General features: G+C 43.8%; 1 protein-coding gene across 13 annotated transcripts in view; it reads right to left on the reverse strand.

The window, feature by feature from the left end:
• LOC101102085 (sialic acid-binding Ig-like lectin 14) overlaps positions 1-23,387 on the reverse strand; it is a 52,329-nt gene that overhangs the window by 19,565 nt on the left and 9,377 nt on the right. For 3 of the 13 annotated variants that reach the window (XR_009596383.1, XM_060398833.1, XM_060398827.1), the window contains exons 1-6: positions 4,081-4,203; positions 3,593-3,982; positions 3,110-3,379; positions 2,835-2,906; positions 1,814-2,068; positions 1,576-1,711 (exon numbers count right to left, since the gene is read on the reverse strand). The exons of 2 other annotated variants lie outside the window; for them this stretch is intronic. Coding sequence is in view for 10 of the 11 variants with exons in the window: in XM_060398833.1 (XP_060254816.1) it covers positions 1,576-1,711; positions 1,814-2,068; positions 2,835-2,906; positions 3,110-3,379; positions 3,593-3,982; positions 4,081-4,138 (1,181 nt within the window). In the remaining variant the exon portion in view is untranslated. Of the gene's footprint in view, positions 1-98; positions 1,307-1,575; positions 1,712-1,813; positions 2,069-2,834; positions 2,907-3,109; positions 3,380-3,592; positions 3,983-4,080; positions 4,204-23,387 lie in introns of those variants that run through there. 8 more of the 13 variants (XM_060398837.1, XM_042231051.2, XM_027977493.3 and 5 more) reach the window with 8 other exon arrangements.

The raw sequence follows: 23,387 nt of genomic DNA on the forward strand, positions 1-23,387 counted from the left end.
AGAATTGGTATTTCATAAGGTTTCCTAAATTTGACAGGGCCTCTAAACATTTTACACCCTCCCATTAACCAGTTCTGGAAACCAAAAAAAAACCAAAAATCTTTCTTTAATATTTATTTAGAAATACTCTGTTTACATTTCTTAGTTTCTTAAAGGGTAAAAATCCTAAAATTTTTTCAGAGGGAGGAAGGATAAATTGGGAGGTTGGGATTGACAAATACACACGGCTGCTGCTGTTGCTCAGTCACTTCAGTCGTGTCTGACTCTGTGTGACCCCATAGTCGGCAGCCCACCAGGCTCCCCTGCTGTATCTAAAATAGATAACCAACAAGGACCAGCTGTCTAGCCCAGGGAAGTATACTAACAATCTTGTAAAAAAGTATAACGGGAAAGAATCTGAGGAGAATATACGTATATAACTGAATCACCTTGCTGTACCGTGAAACAAATACAGCATTATAAATCAGTTATATTTTGATTTTTAAAAAGTCACATCCAGACTAAAGAACTCAATTAACAAGAAAAAGACTGCCCAATTTTTAGTTTTCAATGGGCAAAGATCCAAACAGGAATTTCCCTAAAGAAGATATTCAGATGGCTCAACATCATTGCACGTTAGGGGAAATAAACTAAAAAGGCAAGGAGATACTGCCACAGTGGAGTGCAGTGTTGAAAACGGACCATGTAGGTAGTACAAGTGCTGCTGAGGGTGTAGGAAGCTCAGAACCCTCATATATGACCATGGGATATAAACTCATCTAACTACTCAAAAGAACTCTCTGAGGCTACCTTCTCGAACTAAACATATGCCAAGTGTATGATGAAGCAGTTCCACACCGACCACGAGAAAAGTGCTAGGCCTCCTAATTCATCACGCCATTCACATCAACGTTACTGTGAAAGAGACAAAACTTGCAAGCAAAGGCAATGTCATCTTATTTTAGAGTCCATACATAACTGGAGGAATAGTCATATGTAAAATACTATTTTCAAGACAAAAACCAAGCACAACCAACAATGAATTATTGATACATGTGAAAACATGAGTAATCTCATACTAAGCGAGTTAAGTCAGAAAGTCTCCTTTCAGTGGGAGTGACTCTTCCTACTGTCTCGCAGTCATCTCTAGAAATGAAGGCTCGTGGATGCAAACGACACAGGGTTGGAGGCGAGAGTTTCCCGGGAGAAGCTCGCAGTGATGTCCCCACATCTGTCCTCTGGGCTCTGCCTCCTCAGGTGAATCTCCTCATGGCAGAGAGCAGGCTCGGCCACACCCCTCAGCCCAGCTCCCTACTGGCCACCACACCTGCAGAGCCCACACGGTCTCAGGTCAGAGAGGCAGACCCATTTCATTCATTCTGGGCTCTGCCTCAAGGCATGTGTGAACTTAGTTCCCCAACCCGGGATCGAACCCCTGCCCCTTGCAGTGGAAACTCGCAGGCTCAACCACTGGACCGACACGGAAGTCCCTGGAGAGTCACACAGTTTAGCTGCAGGCAGGAAGGACCGCCAAGCCCCACAGGCAACTCCAGAGCGATTCTCTGGACTTCCCCGCAGGGAGACAGCTGTGCTCACCTGGTGTAGTAGGTCCAGGTGAAGCCATAGGTGAGGAGGAAGCCAGCCCCCATGAGGGCCCCTCTGATCAGGGTGAGGACCAGAGGCCAGGAGCCCTGCTGCTCCTCAGTCTCAGAGCTGCAGGGATGGGGGCCTTCTGGGGAAGGGAGAGGGGGTGAAGCTCAGTCCCCAGACCCAGCCCTCCCAAAGGCACACACCTCCCAGGCTGCCCGCCCCCAGCTCCTGTCCTGCAACTCACTCTGCACAGAGAGGCTGAAGAAAACTTGCTGGGAGCCCAGAGGGTTCTGCGCTTGGCAGGTGACTTCTCCATCTCCAGCCGCTGCTTGTGGTATTTCCAAGATCCCGGTGCTGGAGATGGGGGTAGACTCCAGGGCTGGGGATCCCCAGAACCAGCTCAGCTGTGTAGGGGGGTTGCTGTCAGCAACACACAGCAGCTGTAGTGCCTGGCCCTCTGAGATGAGAACAGATGAGGCGTTCTGCAGAATCTTGAGGGCTTTGGGGGAAAGCACAGCGGGAGAGCTGGGGGAGACTGAAGTCTCCTCCTCCCTCCTTCCCAGGATCTCCTGGCGTCACTCTCTCCTCCCCCAGCCGGCCAGCTGGGTTCCCTGTGGTCCCAGGGCTGGACCTTCCTACCCTAAGCAGGCTGAGCCAAACTGTCTGGGTCTCGTATCTTCAGGGGAGGCTTGGTGTCTCAATGGGACAGGCCTGGGCTGTTTGATGGAAAGAAAACCCAGAGCCTCAAGGCTTGAGAAGTTGATTCAGTGAAGGCAGCAGGAGATGGGACTCAGGAGGCTTTTGTGGAAGAAAGCCACATAATAGACCCATGGTGAAGGAAATGGGCTTTGAACAGGGTGTGTGAGTGTGTAAATGTGTGGGGTGTATGTGTGTGTGCCTGTGGGTATGTGTGCATGAGTGCACGTGTATGTGTCCATGAGTGTATGTGTGCATGGTGGGTGCCTGTGCTGTGGGTATAACTCTGTGTATATGTGTACATGTGTGATGTGTGTGTGCCTGTGTGTATGGGCGTTTCTGTGCGTGTCTCAGTGAATGTTCATGTGTGTGTATTCTGTGTGTGTGCCTGTGTGTGTGAGTCTCTGTGTACTGCATGTGTGTGTGGTCTAGTGCATGGGAGGTGGGCCGGGGTGGGGATTTTCTCCTTGCTCTTCCCATATCTGATCACCCTCAAGCCCATCCCCCCACCCCTTGGAGGCGGTCCCAGGAGCAGGACCCAGCCCTGGAGAGGAGAGGTCCTGCCCTACCTGTGCTGTTTCTGAAGGAGAGGCTGATGCGGAGGTTCCTCGGGGCATCTGAGGCAGAAAGACATGGGCTTGCTGCAGAGGGAGGAGTGGGATGGAAACTGACCAGCACACCAGGAGGGAAACCAGGAAGGGGGGGGTTGTCCTTCACGGCCACTCCCCACCTCAGCTCTCCGGGCGCAGACCCATAGAAGAGTGGGCTGCCCTTCTCTCTACACACTCACACACACACACAGACCCCACCACCCTCAGGGACCCCGCCACCCCTCCACGCTCACAGGAGACGTTGAGTTGGATGGTTCTCTCCAGGGTCACCTGCGCTCCCTGGAGTGTCACCCGACAGGTGAGGTTGGTGCCGTGGTCCTGGGGCCTCGGGGTGAGGGTGAGCTCCGAAGAGTGGAGGGTGTCTGGATTCATGGCATCAAGGGTGTCCCCCGCCCAGGAGAACAGGAGATAGTGTGACTGACCACAAGCTAGCGACAGGCTGCAGGTCAGAGATGTGCGGCGGCCGGACTCCAGAGGCTCCAGGAACTGGATGTCGGGTTTCTCTGGAGAAAAGGAGATGAGGAGACAGAGGGAGATGCCTGGACGCAGGGGAGTGGGGACCCAGAGGGTCAGGGTCACAACTCATTCCCAGTTCTGAGTTTCTCCTGAACCCTCAAACCCCAAGACCTGGAGCAGGGAGGGCTCCTATACCCCATTCCCGTTCTAATAAAGGAGTCTCCACAGGCCAGGGTCCTCTCCTGGGGCCCCTGTCACACCTGTCACCTTCAAGTTCAGCTTCTTCTCTCTGTAACTGTACTTCACATTACGTCCTCTCTCCACTCGCAAGTAGTAGACTCCTGAGTCGCTCAGCCTGGCCTCTTGGATGCTCAGGGAGCAGTCGTCGTCCCTGGGGTCCCCGACGAGGTGGAATCGGCCCTGGGTCTCTGACTTCAGTCGTTTCTTTCGGTCGTTTGTGGCCACAGCATCACTGTAATGGGGGTCTCCTTCCCGGAACCAGTAGATGAAGGGTTCCTCAGAGGAATGCCAGGAATTTCCCGAACTCCAGGGATAGGAGAAGGAGCAGGGCACGTGGACGTCCATGCACGCCTGCACCACCACTGATTCCTGCACTCGGAGCTCGTACCCTGGAAGCTCCTGCAGGGACCCTGGGGGACACAGAGGCTCAACTGCAGCTCCAGCCCCTCCCCACACTTGACCCCCTCCTCCAGCCGTGAGCCCTGTTCCCCACCCCTCCCCCACTCACCCCCCCACAGCAGGGGCAGCAGCGGTAGCAGGGGGAGCAGCCGCAGCAGGGGCACCATGTCGGCATCCGCCAGCACAGAGCCAGTTCAGGTCCCTCTGCGGGGGAGGGAAGTGCCCCAAATGTGGGGAGGGAACGAGGAAGCCCCAACAGGAAGCCAGAGGGTGACGGAGACAGAGCCTTGGCCAAGCACAGAAGGGGAACTTGGACGCCCCAGGCCATGGAGGAGGGGCGGCCCTGAGAAGGCAGAAGGTCCCACCCCTCCACCCCACACCCCACGCTGCAGCGGGAGGTCCTGAGGCCCCCAGAGGCCAAGAGGCTTCACTGCACGTGGCTCTGACATGACTACCCGTCCAGTGATGCTCAGGTCCATGGTGGGATCCCCCAGCGGCCCGCACAACCAGAAAAGAGAAACGGGCTCCAGCCCTGGTCATCGGGTGGGACCAACCCTGCAACACAGACACACTGGACTTTCCGGAAAAGAACATTGAAAGATTTCTCAAAACCATTCAGACTTGGGCAGGAAGACTCACACACGGTGGAGGGTGGAACCCAGGAAGAAAAGCTGAGCGTGAAAAGCTCCTTTGCCCAGAAGGGTTTCCAGAACAGGGCATACGGGCTGCGTGTCTTCATGGATCTGAGGGTCTGTGGGACCAGCCAACCCGGACACAGGCCCACGCAAAGTGGGGTGGTAAAGGAAGAACTTTGCCCATTCAGCTGGGACCCCAAAGTCCAGACCTCACACAGAAACACAGTTCACGACCCCTCACTCTGGATGGCCTTCTTTTCAAAGCCACAGGAAGGCTTAAGTCATGTATGGAAAAAACCTGTGAACTTGCTGCCCTTTCAGGAAAAAATTCTTTAAGTTTCACAAGTTTGACTATGATCATAAACATTTTAGACACTTTCAGGAAGAAGCCATGGGACTGATGGAAAGTTTCTTTTATAGTTAGATAGAAATATTAATATATTTTTTACTTTTTTAAACTACAGAAACAAAAGGAAATGTCCGTCAATCAATCGTGCCAGTGGAAATACTGTATCTTCTTTCTACTCTATTTTCGACATAATATAATTAATCTCACTTCCTCGTACAATGGGCTTCCCTGCTAGCTCAGATGGTAAAGAATCTGCCCTCAGTGTGAAGACCAGGGTTCGATTCCTGCGTCAGGAAGATCCCCTGGAGAAGGGAATGGCAACCCACTCCAGTATCCTTGCTTGGAGAATTACATGGACAGAGGGCTCTTACAGGCTACAGTCCATGGGATCACAAAGGGTCAAACACAGCTAACTAACACTTTATGAGTAGACTGTTCATATTAATTAATATACATGATTATTCTCCTAAAAAGAGGCAATCAAAGAGGATCAGACCAAAAGTATGGGGCACAGGTGTTATGCAGGTGTGATAGGTGTGTCTGACTTCTGAGAAAAGTGGTATGGTGGCCCAGTGCTTAGCACTCTGCACTCTCACTGCCTCTGGCCCAGCTTCAATCCCTGGTCTGGGAACTAAGACCCTACAAGCCCTAGAGCATGGATGTTAAAAAAAAAATTAAAAAAGGAAGAAAGAAAAATAGTCTGCAATATATGTCTTATCTTTTGGTTTTCAGCATTTTATTTTTTGTGATTGATTACGTAGATTTCTCATTCAAAAGAAACTCAGATGTGATGTCCCTGTGGTATTGAGACTTTTAGGAAATATGTATTTGGCCTCCATCGACAGTTCCTGGCTCACAGATTCATGAGTTCTTGGAATTTACTGACTGATAAGAGATATGGCAGCTTCTTTGTTCATTTGCTCTCTGTTCTCAGTCCCTGAAAACACTTCAGGGCCGCACCGGAGACCTGGGGGTCACATTTTGTGTTTGGGAGCCATGTCTGTATTGTATTCGGTGACACTGTTTTTTGTTGTTTGTTTTTGCCTAAGGAGGGATCCTAATGCTTGAGTCAATGTCAGGCTCCACCGAACCCTGGACTGGCCCTGCCCAGGGTCCAGGTGAACAAGAGGGGACGAGCTCTCTCCCTCAGTCCTCACCTGTTGCGGGAACATTGCTGGACAAGCAGGCACTGGAGAAGGCCAGGAGCCACAGGGCTGTGCAGCACACCTTCACAGCAGCTGGTGTCCAGCAAATGTCAAGCTGGGACGGTCAGAGGACAAGAAACAAGCGGTGTTGGTGAGCACGTGGGGTAAGGGAACCCCTGGGCACTGCTGGTGGGAATGTGAATTGGTGCAGCCACTATGGGGAACACTCTGCAGGTTCCTCAAAACTAAAACGAGAACCTCAAGCACTTTCACTTTGGGGCCTTTCAAGAAAATGAAAATGGCAATTTGAAAAGATACATGCACCCCACGTTCATGGAAGCGCTATGTACATTATTGAAGACATGGAAACAACTTCCATATCCAATGATGAGAGAATGAGTAAAGAGACTGCGGTGTGTGCGTACTCGTGATCATTCTTCAGCTATAAAAGAGAAGGAAATCCTGCCTTTACAATACATGGATGGTACACGAGGGCATTAGGGTAATGAAATACATTAGACAGAGGAAGAAGAATACTGTATGATCTCACAGGTAGGTGAAACTGAAAAAAACCCCAACAACATAAAGTCATAGATAAAGAGAAATAACTGGTGGTCCTCAGAGGTAGAGAGTGGAGTCTATGGCAAAACTGGCAAAAGTGGTCAGAAGGTACACATTTCCGGGAATAAAATAAAAAGTCATGGACATGTAATGTACCTCATGGTGACTATATTTAACATGTTTAGGGACACTAATACAGTTAACACAACTGTACTGTATATTTGAAAGTTGCCAAAAGATTAGATCTTAAAATTTCTCATCACAAAAAGGTCTATTTTTAGCCTTATCGATATAAATGTTAATTAGGCACATTTGGTGATCATTTTTCAATATGTACATATATTAAATCATTACATTGTACTCCTGAACCGGACACAATGTTATACCTGAATCTCAGAGAGAATATAATGTCTATGTATGTAAAAGATTTGAAAAACATCAAGCTGAGGGCTTAGATTAGAGTAGTCCAAAGCTAAGAGAGTGTTCCCTGCTTGACAGGCTCCACTGGTCTTTCAACACCTGCATAATCAATTACTTATGTTACATCTCCTCTGTGGAAATATACAATACATAGTGTGGCTTCTAGTGTGGCTGCTGTCCCAAATTTACTGATTAAATCTCCAGAGATGAAAACAATGAACACTGGATGATTGCAAATGCCTTTGTGATAAAATTCACAGTGCATTGGAAATGAAAGAGAAACTCCCTAAAAAGATGAAGGGTGTCTTTAGGAAACATCATAGTTAATAGAGTAGGATAGGTTCCACCCTAGCAAGTCATTAAATATCGGTAAAAGGTGTAACAATTGAAAGGAAAAAAGACAGATTTATGTTCATAACAGTTCTGCATGTTGAAAAATCCAAAAGTTTATACAGATCCATTTAGAGGTTTAACAAGAGAGCACAATGACTTGAGACAAATTCCAATTTGAAAAATCCTTTGCAGACTTCCCTGTGGTCCAGTGATCAAGCATCTGCCTTCTAAGGCAAGGGATGGGAATTTGATCCCTGGTAAGGGAACCAAGGTCCCACAAGCCTTGCAACTCGGCCAAAAAAGATCAATTACTTTCTCATATCACAGTAATAGAAAACAGTATGAGAGCCATTGACAGTTGCATCAGAAATTAGGATATACCTGGAATCGATCTAACGTTTAGAAAGGTATACAACAAAAGGATATACAAACCTCAGTGGAGAAAATTATAAATCTGTCTTGAAGGACATTAAAGATACAAATAAATGGGAAAATACACCACATTCGGGATTTGAAAAAAGAATATAAATATCTATTCTACTCAAAATAATGTGCAGAATCCAAACGTATGTCACCACATCCCAAGTGGACATCTGTGGAACTCAGTAACCCCACTGCAAACTTTATAAGGAAGCAGACATTTCAAGGATGGCAAGGGTACCTTGAAAAGAACAACGTGTGAGGCCTGGCTCTGCAAGTTGTGAAGATACATTACAGCCTGCCTGCTTGCTTAGTCGCTCAGTCGTGTCTGACTCTTAGCCACCCATGGACTGTAGCCCACAAGACTCCTCGGTCCATGGGAGTGTCCAGGCAAGAACACTGGCTTGGGTTGCCATTCTCTTCTCCAGGGTATATTACATTTTAGTACAACAAAACTTTTGGACTGAAAGAGAGATAGACCAGTAGACCAGTGGAACAGAATAGGGGACATAGAAATAAACTCCAACCACAGGAAGCGTCATGTGTAATAGCAAAGGTGAGAGAAAGAAGTGACAGAGATAGGTGTTACAATCACTCTGTGGGTGACAGGGGATCTGAAGCCAGTCAAGTGAAACTGCACCCCTAGCTCATATGGGAACCAAAATCAAGTGCAGATGGGCTGAGACCTATTTAGAGACAAACAGCAGAGCTGCGGCAAGAGACTGCGGCAGGTATCCCCATGAGCTGTGGTGGGGCAGGATTCCCGAACAGCACAGGAAGAGCACCATCTCTAAGAGAGACGCTGAAATCCCGAGCTGTATTAAAATGAAGAACTCTTCATAACAGACACCCCTGGGAGTGCCGGATTGAAAGCCATCAGGTGGAATAAGATACAGATGATACAGATAACCATCAAAGTAACAGTAGCCAAAATATGAGTTTCTAAAATGCCTAAGGTCAAAGAAATATACAGAAATGGGCCCCAATGAGCAAGAATTTCATCAAGGACAATGTATAAGGGGACTGTCAAGGAATAGAAAGCTGCCCCACATCACTGCAGCCAGGAACCTGCACGTTAAGACACTAATAGGGTATGACTACACGTGCTCCAAGTAGCCAGCTATTACAGTCTCTCAAAACACCAACTGCTGGGAAAGTGTGGAGCAATGGTTGTTGAAATGTAAGTTGGCCAACACATTTGAGAGGAAAACAGCTTCATCCACCAAGCCAAGCCTGTGCTTACATCAGGACTCAACACTTCCCCTGCCTGGATGCATGTTCTAGAGCAGCCATGACGAATGGTGCCCAGTCCCCACATGTGGCAATTGAAGGGTTTAAAGACGGTGATAAGGCTGGGTGTTGGGAGGGGCCACACGAAGTGCTGTCAGGTGAAACAACACTGGGTTTCTAGGTTTAGTATAAGAAAATGAATGTGGGTGTTTTGGGCATTCTGGGGCCAATTCCTACATGTCTGTCATTTTACCCACACCAGCCACAAGCAATTCTGAGACACCAGGAGTGCATCCCAGAATTCAGTTCAACTCACTCCAACTCAGTGTTGACACTGTCCGCCTGTAAATAGCATCACATCCTACAAGACTTCAGTCCTTCCAGACTGCCCCTCCAGTTTCATATGCCTGTTTCACGTCCAGGTTGTCACATGTACACCTGATCTGCTGGTTACACATAGTTCAGTTCAGTTCAGTCGCTCAGTCGTGTCTGAGTCTTTGAGACCCCATGGACTGCAGCACACCAGGCCTCCCTGTCCATCACTAATTCCAGGAGCTTACTCACACTCATGTTCATTGAGTCAGCGATGCCATCCAACCATCTCATCCTCTGTCGTCCCCTTCTCCTCCCACCTTCAATCTTTCCCAGCATCAGGGGCTTTTCCAATGAGTCAGTTCTTTACATCAGGTGGCCAAAGTATTAGAGTTTCAGCTTCAACATCAGTCCTTTTAATTAATACTTAGGACTGATTTCCTTTACGATGGACTGGTTGGATCTCCTTGCAGTCCAAGAGACCCTCAAGAGTCTTCTTCAACACCACAGTTGAAAACTTCAATTGTTCAGCACTCAGCTATCTTTATAGTCCACCTCCCACATCCATACAACTCTCACATCCATACATGACTTCTGGAAAGCCATAGCTTTGACTAGACAAAACTTTGTTGGCAAAGTAATGTCTCTGCTTTTTAATATGCTGTCTAGGTTGGTCATAGCATTTCTTCCAAGGAGCAAGTATCTTTTAATTTTATGGCTGCAGTCGCCATCTGCAGTGATTTTGGAGCCCCCCAAAATAAAGTCTGTCACTGTTTCCCCATCTATTTCCCATGAAGTGATGGGACCGGATGCCATGATCTTCGTTTTCTGAATGTTGAGCTTTAAGCCAACTTTTTCACTCTCCTCTTTCACTTTCATCAAAACGTCCTTTAGTTCTTCTTCGCTTTCTGCCATAAGGATCTGCATATGTGAGATTGTTGATATTTGTCCTGGCAATGTTGATTCCAGCTTGTGGTTCATCCAGTCCACCATTTCTCATGATGTACTCTGCATATAATTTAAATAAGCAGGGTGACAATATACAGCCTTGACACACTCCTTTCCCAATTTGGAACCAGTCTGTTGTTCTATGTCCAGGTCTAACTGTTGATTCTTGACCTGTATGCAAATTTCTCAGGAAGCAGGTCAAGTGGTCTGGTATTCCCATCTCTTTAAGAATTTTCCACAGTTTGTTGTTATCCACACAGTCGAAGGCTTTGGCACAGTCAATAAAGCAGAAGTAGATGTTTTTTTTGGAACTCTCTTGCTTTTTTGATGATCCAATGGATATTGGCAATTTGATCTTTGGTTCCTTTGCCTTTTCTAAACCCAGCTTGAACATTTGGAAGTTCACGATTCAGTACTGCTGAACCCTGGCTTGGGGAATTTTGAGCATCACTTTACTAGCATGTGAGATAGTGCAATTGTGCAGTAGTTTGAGAATTTTTTGGCATTGCCGTTCTTTGCAATTGGAATGAAATCTGACATTTTCCATCCTGTGGCCACGGCTAAGTTTTCCAAATTTGCTGGCATATTGAATGTGGCACTTTCACAGCATCATCTTTTAGGATCTGAAATAGCTCAACTGAAATTCCATCACTTCCACTAGCTTTGTTCATAGTAAGGCCCACTTGACTTCGCATTCCAGTATATCTGGCTCTGGGTGAGTGATCTGGCTCTAGGAATGATGCTAAAGCTGAAACTCCAGTACTTTGGCCACCTCATGTGAAGAGTTGACTCACTGGAAAAGACTTTGATGCTGGGAGGGATTGGGGGCAGGAGGAGAAGGGGACGACTGAGGATGAGATGGCTGGATGGCATCACTGACTCGATGGACGTGAGTCTGAGTGAACTCTGGGAGTTGGTGATGGACGGGGAGGCCTGGCGTGCTGCAATTCATGGGGTCGCAAAGAGTCGGACACGACTAAGCGACTGAACTGAACTGAACTGAGTGATCACACCATCGTGATTATCTGGGTCGTGAAGATCTTTTTTTTAAATCGTTCTTCTGTGTATTCTTGCCACCTCTTTTTAATATCTTCTGCTTCTCTTAGGTCCATACCATTTCTGTCCTTTATTGTGCCCACCTTTGCATGAAATGTTCCCTTGGTATCTCTAATTTTCTCGAAGAGATCTCTAATCTTTCCCATTCTATTGGTTTCCTCTATTTCTTTGCACTGATCACTGAGGAAGGCTTTCTTATCTCTCCTTACTATTGTTTGGGACTCTTCATTCAGACAGGTATATATTTCCTTTTCTCCTTTGCCTTTTGCTTCTCTTCTTTTCTCAGCTATTTGTATGGCCTCCTCAGACAGCCATTTTTGCCTTTTTGCATTTCTTTTTCTGGGGACTGTCTTGATAACTGCCTCCTATAAATTATCACGAACCTCCATAGTCCATAGTTCTTAAGGCACTCTGTCTATCAGATCAAATCCCATGAATCTATTTGTCACTTCCACTGTATAATCATAAGGGATTTGAGTTAGGTCATACCTGAATGGTCTAGTGGTTTTCCCTACTTTCTTCAATTTCAGTCTGAATTTGGCAATAAGGAGTTCATGATCTGAGCCACAGTCAGCTCCTGGTCTTGTTTTTGCTGATTGTATAGAGCCTCTCCATCTTTGGCTGCTAAGAATATAATCAATCCTATTTCAGTATTGAGCATCTGATGATGTCCATGTGTAGAATCTTCTCTTGTGTTGTTGGAAGAAAGGGTTTGCTATGATCAGTGCGTTCTCTTGGCAAAACTCTATGAGCCTTTGCCCTGCTTCATTCTGTACTCCAATCACTAATTTGCCTGTTATTCTAGTATTTCTTTACTTCCTACTTTTGCATTCCAGTCCCCTATAATGAAAAGGACATCTTTTTCGGATGTTAGTTCTAGAAGGTCTTGTAGGTCTTCATAGAACCGTTCAACTTCAGCTTCTTCAGCATTACTGGTTGAGGCATAGACTTGGATTATTGTGATATTGAATGGTTTGCCTTAGAAATGAACAGAGAGCATTCTGTCATTTTTGAGATTGCATCCAAGTGCTGCATTTTAGACTCTTTTGTTGGCTATGATGGCCACTCCATTTCTTCTAGGGGATTCTTGCCCACAATAGTAGATATACTGGTCATCTGAGTTAAATTCACCCATTCCAGTCCATTTTAGTTCGCTGATTCCTAGAATGTTGATGTTCACTCTTGCCCTCTCCTGTTGACCACTTCCAATTTACCCTGATTCACGGACCTAACATCCAGGCTCCTATGCAATATCATTCTTTACAGCACTGGACTGTACTTCCATCGCCAGCCACATCCACAGCTGGGTGGTGTTTTTGCTTTGGCTCCAGCTCTTCATTCTTTCTGGAATTATTTCTCCACTGATCTCCAGTAACATATTTGTCACCTGCCGACCTGGGGATTTCATCTTTCAGTGTCCTATCTTTTTCCCTTTTCACACTGTTCATGGGGTTCTCAAGGCATACTGAAGTGATTTGGCATTCCCTTCTCCAGTGGACCACGTTTTGTCAGAACTCTCCACCATGACCCATCCATCTTGGGTAGCCCTACATGGCATGGCTCATAGTTTTATTGAGTTAGACAAGGCTGTGGTCCATGCGATCAGATTGGTTAGTTATCTCCCACTGAAACTCAAAACTAAGTTCTATTCCTGGAGCCGAAGAATGAATTCCGCAAACAAGAAGACACTCACACAGGCAATGCTAATTTTAAAAGATAGAGATGCACAGTTCTCAGCATAGACAATGAGAGGGTGTGAAGTAACCACAAAGACAGGAATAACAGCAGATTTGCACCTTTATTAGAATTGATCTGTTCTCATTTGGTTTGCTTGGGGCCAGAGGTGTGTGATTTCTGACCAATCAGTTTAAATGTCCCAATGTCCAATGTGTCATTTGTATGCTTTTCTTGGATCCCCCAGTTTCTCTGTATCTCCAGACCTTGTGCTGCCATCTATCGACCCTTTCTGAAGACCCTAGATCATTATTTAAAGACCAAATGCATCTTTAAGAGGTAATGCAGATCCTAATAGAAAATAAAATAACTCAAACAATTGAAGTGGGGACACGAAGCAACCATTTTTACATTCCAAAAGAGTTACAACTTCCTATCAATGAAAAGTGTATATATCACACTTTTAAAAATATTTATTCATTTATATACTGATTTTTGGCTGTGCTGGCTCATAGTTGCGGGGAGCAGGGGTCTACACTCCAATTGTGGTGTTCCCATGGCAGTGGCTTCTCTTGTGGAAAACAGACTCTAGGCCCACAGGCTTCAATAGTTGCCACTGTGGGCTCAGTAGTTGGGGCTCATGGACTTGGTCGCTCAAGGACATGTGGAATCTTCCCAGACCAGGGATCAAACCACTATCCCCTGCATTGACAGGTGCATTCTTAACCACTGGACCACCGGGGAAGTCCCATGCATAGATTTTTAAAAAACAAATCAATAGTAATATTTTCTCGAGGTGGTATTCACATGACATGGAAGTACTAATGATAGTTTTGGATGTGTAAACTTTTAGAAGATGAGACAGAGGAAACTAAATGACGTTGGATGATAAAGTAATGTGGGCCTGGAGCCTCCCTCTTGTGGAGGAAAGAGGAAGCGTTGTTGACCGTCCTAGACCCCAGGACAGTGGGAGGAGGGCTGGGGAGATGACTCCTGGCCCCACCAGTGTGGGCCCCAGACAGACATCCAGGAAAAGGCCTTCTCTGGTGAGAATGAAGGGTGAGCCTTTGCAACATGACCCCTAGTATCTGATTGAAGCTATTTCCTGTCCTCAAAAACCATTTTTTCCTGCTATCCCCAATACATACACAAAACACAATTGTATGTAGTGCTGGGGAAATGAAGGAAGATATCTATCAGAAAACATTTTAAAACATTCCCAAGATGGTAATGATAACTCCATATGCAAGATAGCAAAAGAGACACAGATGTATAGAACAGTCTTTTGGACTCTGTGGGAGAAGGCGAGGGTGGGATGATCTGAGAGAATAGCATTGAAACATGTATATTATGAAACAGATCACCAGTCCAGGTTTGATGCATGAGACAGGGTGCTCAGGGCTGGTGCACTGGGATGACCCAGAGGGATGGGATGGGGAGGGAGGTGGGAGGGGGGTTCAGGATGGGGAACACATGTACACCCATGGCTGATTCATATCAATGTATGACAAAAACCACTACAATATCGTAAAGTAATTAGCCTCCAACTAAAATAAATAAAATGAATAAAGAAAAGATTCCCATGGATAATTGCATCAAAGAGAATAAAATACCCAGGAATAAATTTCATCAAGGAGAAGAGACATAAGCCATTTATGAAAGGAACTGAAGAAGACACAAAGAAATTGAAAGATATACATGGTCACAGATTAGAAGAATGAATATTGGGAAAATGTCCATTGTAGCCTTGCAGTACAGATTCTATTCAATCCTTATCTAGAATACCCATGGCATTTCGAACAGGGCCAGAACAAATAATCCTCAAATTTTTATGACGCCATCAAAGACCTCGAATAGTCAAAACAATCTTGAGAAAGAAGAACGAAGCTGGAAGCATGATACTCTCTGATGTCAACCCTACTACAAAGCTATAGCAATTGACTACAGCCATTAACACTGTCATCGTTGTATACGCTGGCAGATGGTAACTAGGTCCAGTCAGGGTGATCATTCTGTAATATATTTGGTGGTGCAGCATTCTGTTGTACACCTGAAACTAACATAATATATATCATCTATACTTCAATTTCAAAAAGATATTGAGATTTGCAAAGATTCCATAATTGGACAGCCAGCGCACTGCATACAAATGAAAACACTGATGAGAAGATTTCGTAAAATAATTTTTAGACTCCTGCACGGCAAAGAAGAGAGAGAGAAGAGGGGGAAAGAAAGTCACAAGTCAAAAGACTCATTTTGGAGAGAGGGAAAGATGGCGGAGGAATAGGACGGGAAGATCACGTTCTCCCTCACAAATTCCTCAAAAGAACATTTCAACGCCGAGCAAACTCCGCAAAACAACTTCTGTAGGCTGGCAGAGGACATCAGGCAACCAGAAAAGCAGACCATTGTCTTCAAAATCAGGTAGGAAAAAATATAAAAGACGAAAAAGGAGACAAAGGAGGTGGGGAGGGAGCTCCGTCCCGGGAAGGGAAGCCTGTCCTGGGAAGGGAATTTTAAGAAGAGAGGTTTCCAAACACCAGGAAACACTCTCCTGCCGAGTCTGTGGCGAGCCTTGGAAACACAGAGGGCAACATAACAGGAAGGAAAAATAGATAAATAATTAAAACCAAGAGATTACAAGCCCACCAGTAACTCCCCCAGCGGAAAAGCAGCACAGACGCCTGCATCCGCCATTGGGAAGTGGGGGCAAGGCAGGGACGCGCGGGAGGCGCGGGCTGCAGTGCTTTGTAAGAATCGGGCACGAACGCCCCACGCTCCACCAGAACGATCTAACTTGGGCTAGCAAACCAGACTGTGGGATAGCTACCACGTGAAAAGCTCGAACATAAGACACCGCCAGGACCCAGCACAGAACAAAGGACGGAACGGAAAAAGCCGGCTGCAGACCATTCCCCGCCGGGGACAGGCAGCCAGAGCCGAAAGGACTGGAAAGGGGCAATTGCAGACCCGGAGAGACTTTACTTACCTAACTGCAAGCAGGCTCCTTTGCTAAGACTTCTGGGGTGCTGGACAGTCACAGTCTGCCTCACGGGGTGCGCCAGCGGTCCACCCAGAGAGCTGAGCGGCAGCGGCGGAAAAGGTGACAAGCCGCGGCGATCGCGCTCGCCAAACTCCTGAGCTACTCGGACCTGGGAAGGGCACAAAGCGCAGTCCCAGCCGCATTTGTGCCTCTGAGGGCTGCCTGAGGGCCGAACCTGAGCGGCTTGGACCGGGAAGTGCACGCAGCCTAGGGCCGGCCCCAGACGGTTCCCGGCTGAGCATCGTAGAGCCGGAGCGGTTTGTGCGCCGCGAGAAAGGACAGGTCAAGCGGGGCAGAGATACTGTGTACACACGACAGTGCTATTTGTTTGCAGCATCCCCCTCCCCACAGCGCGACTGAACTAGTGAGCCTAAAAACCAGCAAACAGAAAAAAGTTAAACAGAGGGAACCACCTTGGAAGTGAGCCCACACGGCCCATAACATCAGAGAAGAGCCAGATATATTTTTAATTTTTAATATTTTTAAAATCATTCTTTTTTTTTTGCCTTTGCATTTTTTTTCTTTTTTTTCCGAGCTTTTTTTAATTGTTAAATCTTCTATTTCTCCTCTAATTTTTATTTCTATAACCTAGTATTACTATTTTAAAAAAAAAAAGACTTTTTTTTTTTTTTAAGGCAAACACCATATATACTCTTTGGATGGTTGTTGGTGTTTAGTTTAGTTTTGGTTTTTTTGTTTGTTTGTTCTTTAATAATTCTTTTTTTTCTTTCTTCCTTTTTCCTTCTGCTTTTCTTTAATATTGTATCTTTGAAAATCCAACCTCTACTCCAGATTTTTAATCTTTGTTGTCAATTTTGTACATTTAAAAACCCAAACTTCACTACCCAAGTTTACCTGAGAGCAAGATTACTGGCTTGTCCACTCTCTCCTCCTCTGGCCTCTCCTTTTTCTCCACCAGGTGGCCTCTGTCTCTTTTCTCCCCATCTCTTCTCTATCCAACTCTGTGAATCTCTGTGTGTTCCAGACGGTAGAGAACACCTAAGGAACTGGTTACTGGCAGGATTTGTCTCTCTCCTACTCATTCCTCTCTCTTATCCTCCTGGTCACCTCTGTCTACTTCCTCCCTCTCCTCTTCCCCGTATAACTCTGTAAATACCTCTGAGCGGTCCAGACTATAGAGCGCACATAAGGAAGTGACTACTGGCTAGCTTGCTCTCTCCTCTCTTGATCTCACCACATCTCATTCCAGTTACCTCTAACTACCCCTCCATCTTCTCTTCTCCTTGTAACTCAGTGAACCTCTCTGAGTGTCCCTCAAGGTGGAGAAACTTTTCATCTTTAACCTAGATGTTTTATCATCGGTGCTGTATAGATGGAGAAGTCTAGAGGCTACTGTGAAAATAAAACTGAAAACCAGAAGCAGGAAGCTTAAACCCAAAGCCTGAAAACATTAGAGAACTCTTGAATTCAGGGAACATTAAGCAATAGGAGCTCATCAAAGCCTTCATACCTACACTGAAACCAAGCTCCACCCAAGGGCCAACAAGTTCCAAAACAAGACATACCACCCAAATTCTCCAGCAACACAGGAACACTCCCCTGAGCCTCAATATACAGGCAGCTCAAAATTATCCCAATACCTTTGATGTCTCATAACCCATTACGGGTCACTCCACTGCACTCCAGAGAGAAGAAACCCAGCCCCACCCACCAAAACTCCAACACAAGCCTCCCTAACCAGGAAACCTTGACAAGCCACTGATAGAACCCCACCCAAAGTGAGGAAGCTCCATAATAAAGAGAACTCCACAAATTATCAGTATATAAAAAGGCCACCCCAAACGCAGCAATATAACCAAGATGAAGAGACAGAGGAATACTCAGCAGGTAAAGTAACAGGAGAGTTGCCCACCAAATCAAACAAAAGAGGAAGAAGTAGGGAATCTACCGGAGAAGGAATTCCGAATATTGATAGTGAAAATGATCCAAAATCTTGAAATCAAAATGGAAACACAGATAAATAGCCTAGAGACAAGGATTGAGAAGATGCAAGAAAGGTTTAACAAGGACCTAGAAGAAATAAAAAAGAGTCAAAATATAATGAATAACACAATAAATGAGATCAGAAACACTCTGGAGGCAACAAATAGCAGAATAACAGAGGCAGAAGATAGGATTAGTGAAATAGAAGATAGAATGGTAGAAATAAATGAATCAGAGAGGAAACAAGAAAAACGAATTAAAAGAAACGAGGACAATCTCAGAGACCTCCAGGATAATATGAAACGCTCCAACATTCGAATTATAGGAGTCCCAGAAGAAGAAGACAGAAAGAAAGATCATGAGAAAATCCTTGAGGAGATAATAGTTGAAAACTTCCCTAAAATGGGGAAGGAAATAATCACCCAAGTCCAAGAAACACAGAGAGTCCCAAATAGGATAAACCCAAGGCGAAACACCCCAAGACACATATTAATCAAATTAACAAAGATCAAACACAAAGAACAAATATTAAAAGCAGCAAGGGAAAAACAACAAATAACACACAAGGGGATTCCCATAAGGATAACAGCTGATCTGTCAATAGAAACTCTTCAGGCCAGGAGGGAATGGCAAGACATACTTAAAGTGATGAAAAACAATAACCTACAGCCCAGATTACTGTACCCAGCAAGGATCTCATTCAAATACGAAGGAGAAATCAAAAGCTTTACAGACAAGCAAAAGCTGAGAGAATTCAGCACCACCAAACCAGCTCTCCAACAAATTCTAAAGGATATCCTCTAGACAGGAAACACGAAAGGGTGTATAAACCCGAACCCCAAACAATAAAGTAAATGGCAACGGGATCATACTTATCAATAATTACCTTAAACGTAAATGGGTTGAACGCCCCAACCAAAAGACAAAGACTGGCCGAATGGATACAAAAACAAGACCCCTCTATATGCTGCTTACAAGAGACCCACCTCAAAACAAGGGACACATACAGACTGAAAGTGAAGGGCTGGAAAAAGATATACCACGCGAATAGAGACCAAAAGAAAGCAGGAGTGGCAATACTCATATCCGATAAAATAGACTTTAAAACAAAGGCTGTGAAAAGAGACAAAGAAGGCCACTACATAATGATCAAAGGAACAATCCAAGAAGAAGATATAACAATTATAAATATATATGCACCCAATATAGGAGCACCGCAATATGTAAGACAAATGCTAACAAGTATGAAAGGGAAATCAACAATAACACAATAATAGTGGGAGACTTTAATACCCCACTCACACCTATGGACAGATCAACTAAACAGAAAATTAACAAAGAAACGCAAACTTTAAATGATACATTAGATCAGTTAGACCTAATTGATATCTATAGGACATTTCACCCCAAAACAACGAATTTCACCTTTTTTCAAGTGCTCATGGAACCTTCTCCAGGATAGATCACATCCTGGGCCATAAATCTAAACTTGATAAATTCAAAAAATCGAAATCATTCCAAGCATCTTTTCTGACCATAATGCATTAAGATTAGATCTCAATTACAGGAGAAAACTATTAAAAATTCCAACATATGGAGGTTGAACAACACACTTCTGAATAACCAACAAATCACAGAAGAAATCAAAAAGAAATCAAAATATGCATAGAAACTAATGAAAATGAAAACACAACAACCCAAAACCTGTGGGACACTATAAAAGCAGTGCTAAGAGGAAAGTTCATAGCAATACAGGCATACCTCAAGAAACAAGAAAAAGTCAAATAAATAACCTAACTCTACAACTAAAGCAACTAGAAAAGGAAGAGTTGGAGAACCCCAGAGTGAGTAGAAGGAAAGAAATCTTAAAAATTAGGGCAGAAATAAATGCAAAAGAAACAAAAGAGACCATAGCAAAAATCAACAAAGCCAAAAGCTGGTTCTTTGAAAGGATAAATAAAATTGACAAACCATTAGCCAGACTCATCAAGAAGCAAAGAGAGAAAAATCAAATCAATAAAATTAGAAATGAAAATGGAGAGATCACAACAGACAACACAGAAATACAAAGGATCATAAGAGACTACTATCAGCAGTTGTATGCCAATAAAATGGACAACGTGGAAGAAATGGACAAATTCTTAGAAAAGTACAATTTTCCAAAACTGAACCAGGAAGAAATCGAAAATCTTAACAGACCCATCACAAGCACGGAAATTGATACTGTAATCAGAAATCTTCCAGCAAACAAAAGCCCAGGTCCAGATGGCTTCACAGCTGAATTCTACCAAAAATTTCGAGAAGAGCTAACACCTATCCTCCTCAAACTCTTCCAGAAAATTGCAGAGGAAGGTAAACTTCCAAACTCATTCTATGAGGCCACCATCACCCTAATACCAAAACCTGACAAAGATGTCACAAAAAAAGAAAACTACAGGCCAATATCTCTGATGAACATAGATGCAAAAATCCTCAACAAAATTCTAGCAATCAGAATCCAACAACACATTAAAAGATCATACACCATGACCAAGTGGGCTTTATCCCAGGGATGCAAGGATTCTTCAATATCCGCAAATCAATCAATGTAATTCACCACATTAACAAATTGAAAAATAAAGACCATATGATTATCTCAATAGATGCAGAGAAGGCCTTTGACAAAATTCAACATCCATTTATGATAAAAACTCTCCAGAAAGCAGGAATAGAAGGAACATACCTCAACATAATAAAAGCTATCTATGACAAACCCACAGCAAACATTATCCTCAATGGTGAAAAATTGAAAGCATTTCCCTAAAGTCAGGAACAAGACAAGGGTGTCCACTTTCACCGCTACTATTCAACATAGTTCTGGAAGTTTTGGCCACAGCAATCAGAGCAGAAAAAGAAATAAAAGGAATCCAAATTGGAAAGAAGAAGTAAAACTCTCACTGTTTGCAGATGACATGATCCTCTACATGGAAAACCCTAAAGACTCCACCAGAAAATTACTAGAGATCATCAATGAATATAGTAAAGTTGCAGGATATAAAATCAACACACAGAAATCCCTTGCATTCCTATACACGAATAATGAGAAAGTAGAAAAGAAATTAAGGAAACAATTCCATTCACCATTGCAACGAAAAGAATAAAATACTTAGGAATGTATCTACCTAAAGAAACTAAAGACCTATATATAGAAAACTATAAAACACTGATGAAAGAAATCAAAGAGGACACTAATAGATGGAGAAATATACCATGTTCATGGATTGGAAGAATCAATATAGTGAAAATGAGTATACTACCCAAAGCAATTTACAAATTCAATGCAATCCCTATCAAGCTACCAGCCACATTTTTCACAGAACTAGAGCAAATAATTTCGAGATTTGTATGGAAATACAAAAAACCTCGAATAGCCAAAAGCAATCTTGAGAAAGAAGAATGGAACTGGAGGAATCAACTTGCCTGACTTCAGGCTCTACTACAAAGCCACAGTCATCAAGACAGTATGGTACTGGCACAAAGACAGACATATAGATCAATGGAACAAAATAGAAAGCCCAGAGATAAATCCACACACATATGGACACCTTATCTTTGACAAAGGAGGCAAGAATATACAATGGAGTAAAGACAATCTCTTTAACAAGTGGTGCTGGGCAAACTGGTCAACCACTTGTAAAAGAATGAAACTAGATCACTTTCTAACACCGCACACAAAAATAAACTCAAAATGGATTAAAGATCTAAATGTAAGATCAGAAACTATAAAACTCCTAGAGGAGAACATAGGCAAAACACTCTCAGACATAAATCACAGCAGGATCCTCTATGATCCACCTCCCAGAATTCTGGAAATAAAAGCAAAAATAAACAAATGGGATCTAATTAAAATTAAAAGCTTCTGCACAACAAAGGAAAATATAAGCAAGGTGAAAAGACAGCCTTCGGAATGGGAGAAAATAATAGCAAATGAAGCAACTGACAAACAACTAATTTCAAAAATATACAAGCAACTTCTGCAGCTCAACTCCAGAAAAATAAACGACCCAATCAAAAAATGGGCCAAAGAACTAAATAGACATTTCTCCAAAGAAGACATACGGATGGCTAACAAACACATGAAAAGATGCTCAACATCACTCATTATTAGAGAAATGCAAATCAAAACCACAATGAGGTACCACTTCACACCAGTCAGAATGGCTGTGATCCAAAAATCTGCAAGCAATAAATGCTGGCGAGGGTGTGGAGAAAAGGGAACCCTCCTACACTGTTGGTGGGAATGCAAACTAGTACAGCCACTATGGAAAACAGTGTGGAGATTCCTTAAAAATTGCAAATAGAACTACCTTATGACCCAGCAATCCCACTGCTGGGCATACACACCGAGGAAACCAGAATTGAAAGAGACACATGTACCCCAATGTTCATCGCAGCACTGTTTATAATAGCCAGGACATGGAAACAACCTAGATGCCCATCAGCAGATGAATGGATAAGAAAGCTGTGGTACATATACACAATGGAGTATTACTCAGCCGTTAAAAAGAATTCATTTGAATCAGTTCTGATGAGATGGATGAAACTGGAGCCGATTATACAGAGTGAAGTAAGCCAGAAAGAAAAACACCAATACAGTATACTAACACATATATATGGACTTTAGGAAGATGGCAATGACGACCCTGTATGCAAGACAGGGAAAGAGACACAGATGTGTATAACGGACTTTTGGACTCAGAGGGAGAGGGAGAGGGTGGGATGATTTGGGAGAATGACATTCTAACATGTATACTATCATGTGAATTGAATCGCCAGTCTATGTCTGACGCAGGATGCAGCATGCTTGGGGCTGGTGCATGGGGATGACCCAGAAAGATGTTATGGGGAGGGAGGTGGGAGGGAGGTTCATGTTTGGGAATGCATGTAAGATTTAAAGATTTTAAAATTTAAAAAATAAAAAACTAAAAAAAAAAAAAGAATAAAAAGGCAGAAAAAGAAAAAAAAAAGACTCATTTTGTAAAGGGACAAATTAGAGGTTTGGAATTAACATGTACACACTATTATATATAAAGTAGATAACCAACAAGGACCAAATATATAGCACAGGAAACACTACTTGGCACCTTGTAGTAAGCTATGATGGAAAACAACCTGAAAAGAATATACATGTTTCATATATTATACATGGAAAAGAACCTGAAGAGAATATATATATATATATATATAACTGAACCACTTTGCTACACTGTGGAACTAACACAACATTATAAATCCATTAACTTCAATTTTTAAAAATACACATACAGAATAAAGAATTCAAGCTTTCTTTTTTTTTTTTTTCAAAAA

Source organism: Ovis aries, chromosome 14 (genome assembly GCF_016772045.2).
Source record: "Ovis aries strain OAR_USU_Benz2616 breed Rambouillet chromosome 14, ARS-UI_Ramb_v3.0, whole genome shotgun sequence".
Classification (NCBI taxonomy): Eukaryota; Metazoa; Chordata; class Mammalia; order Artiodactyla; family Bovidae; genus Ovis; species Ovis aries.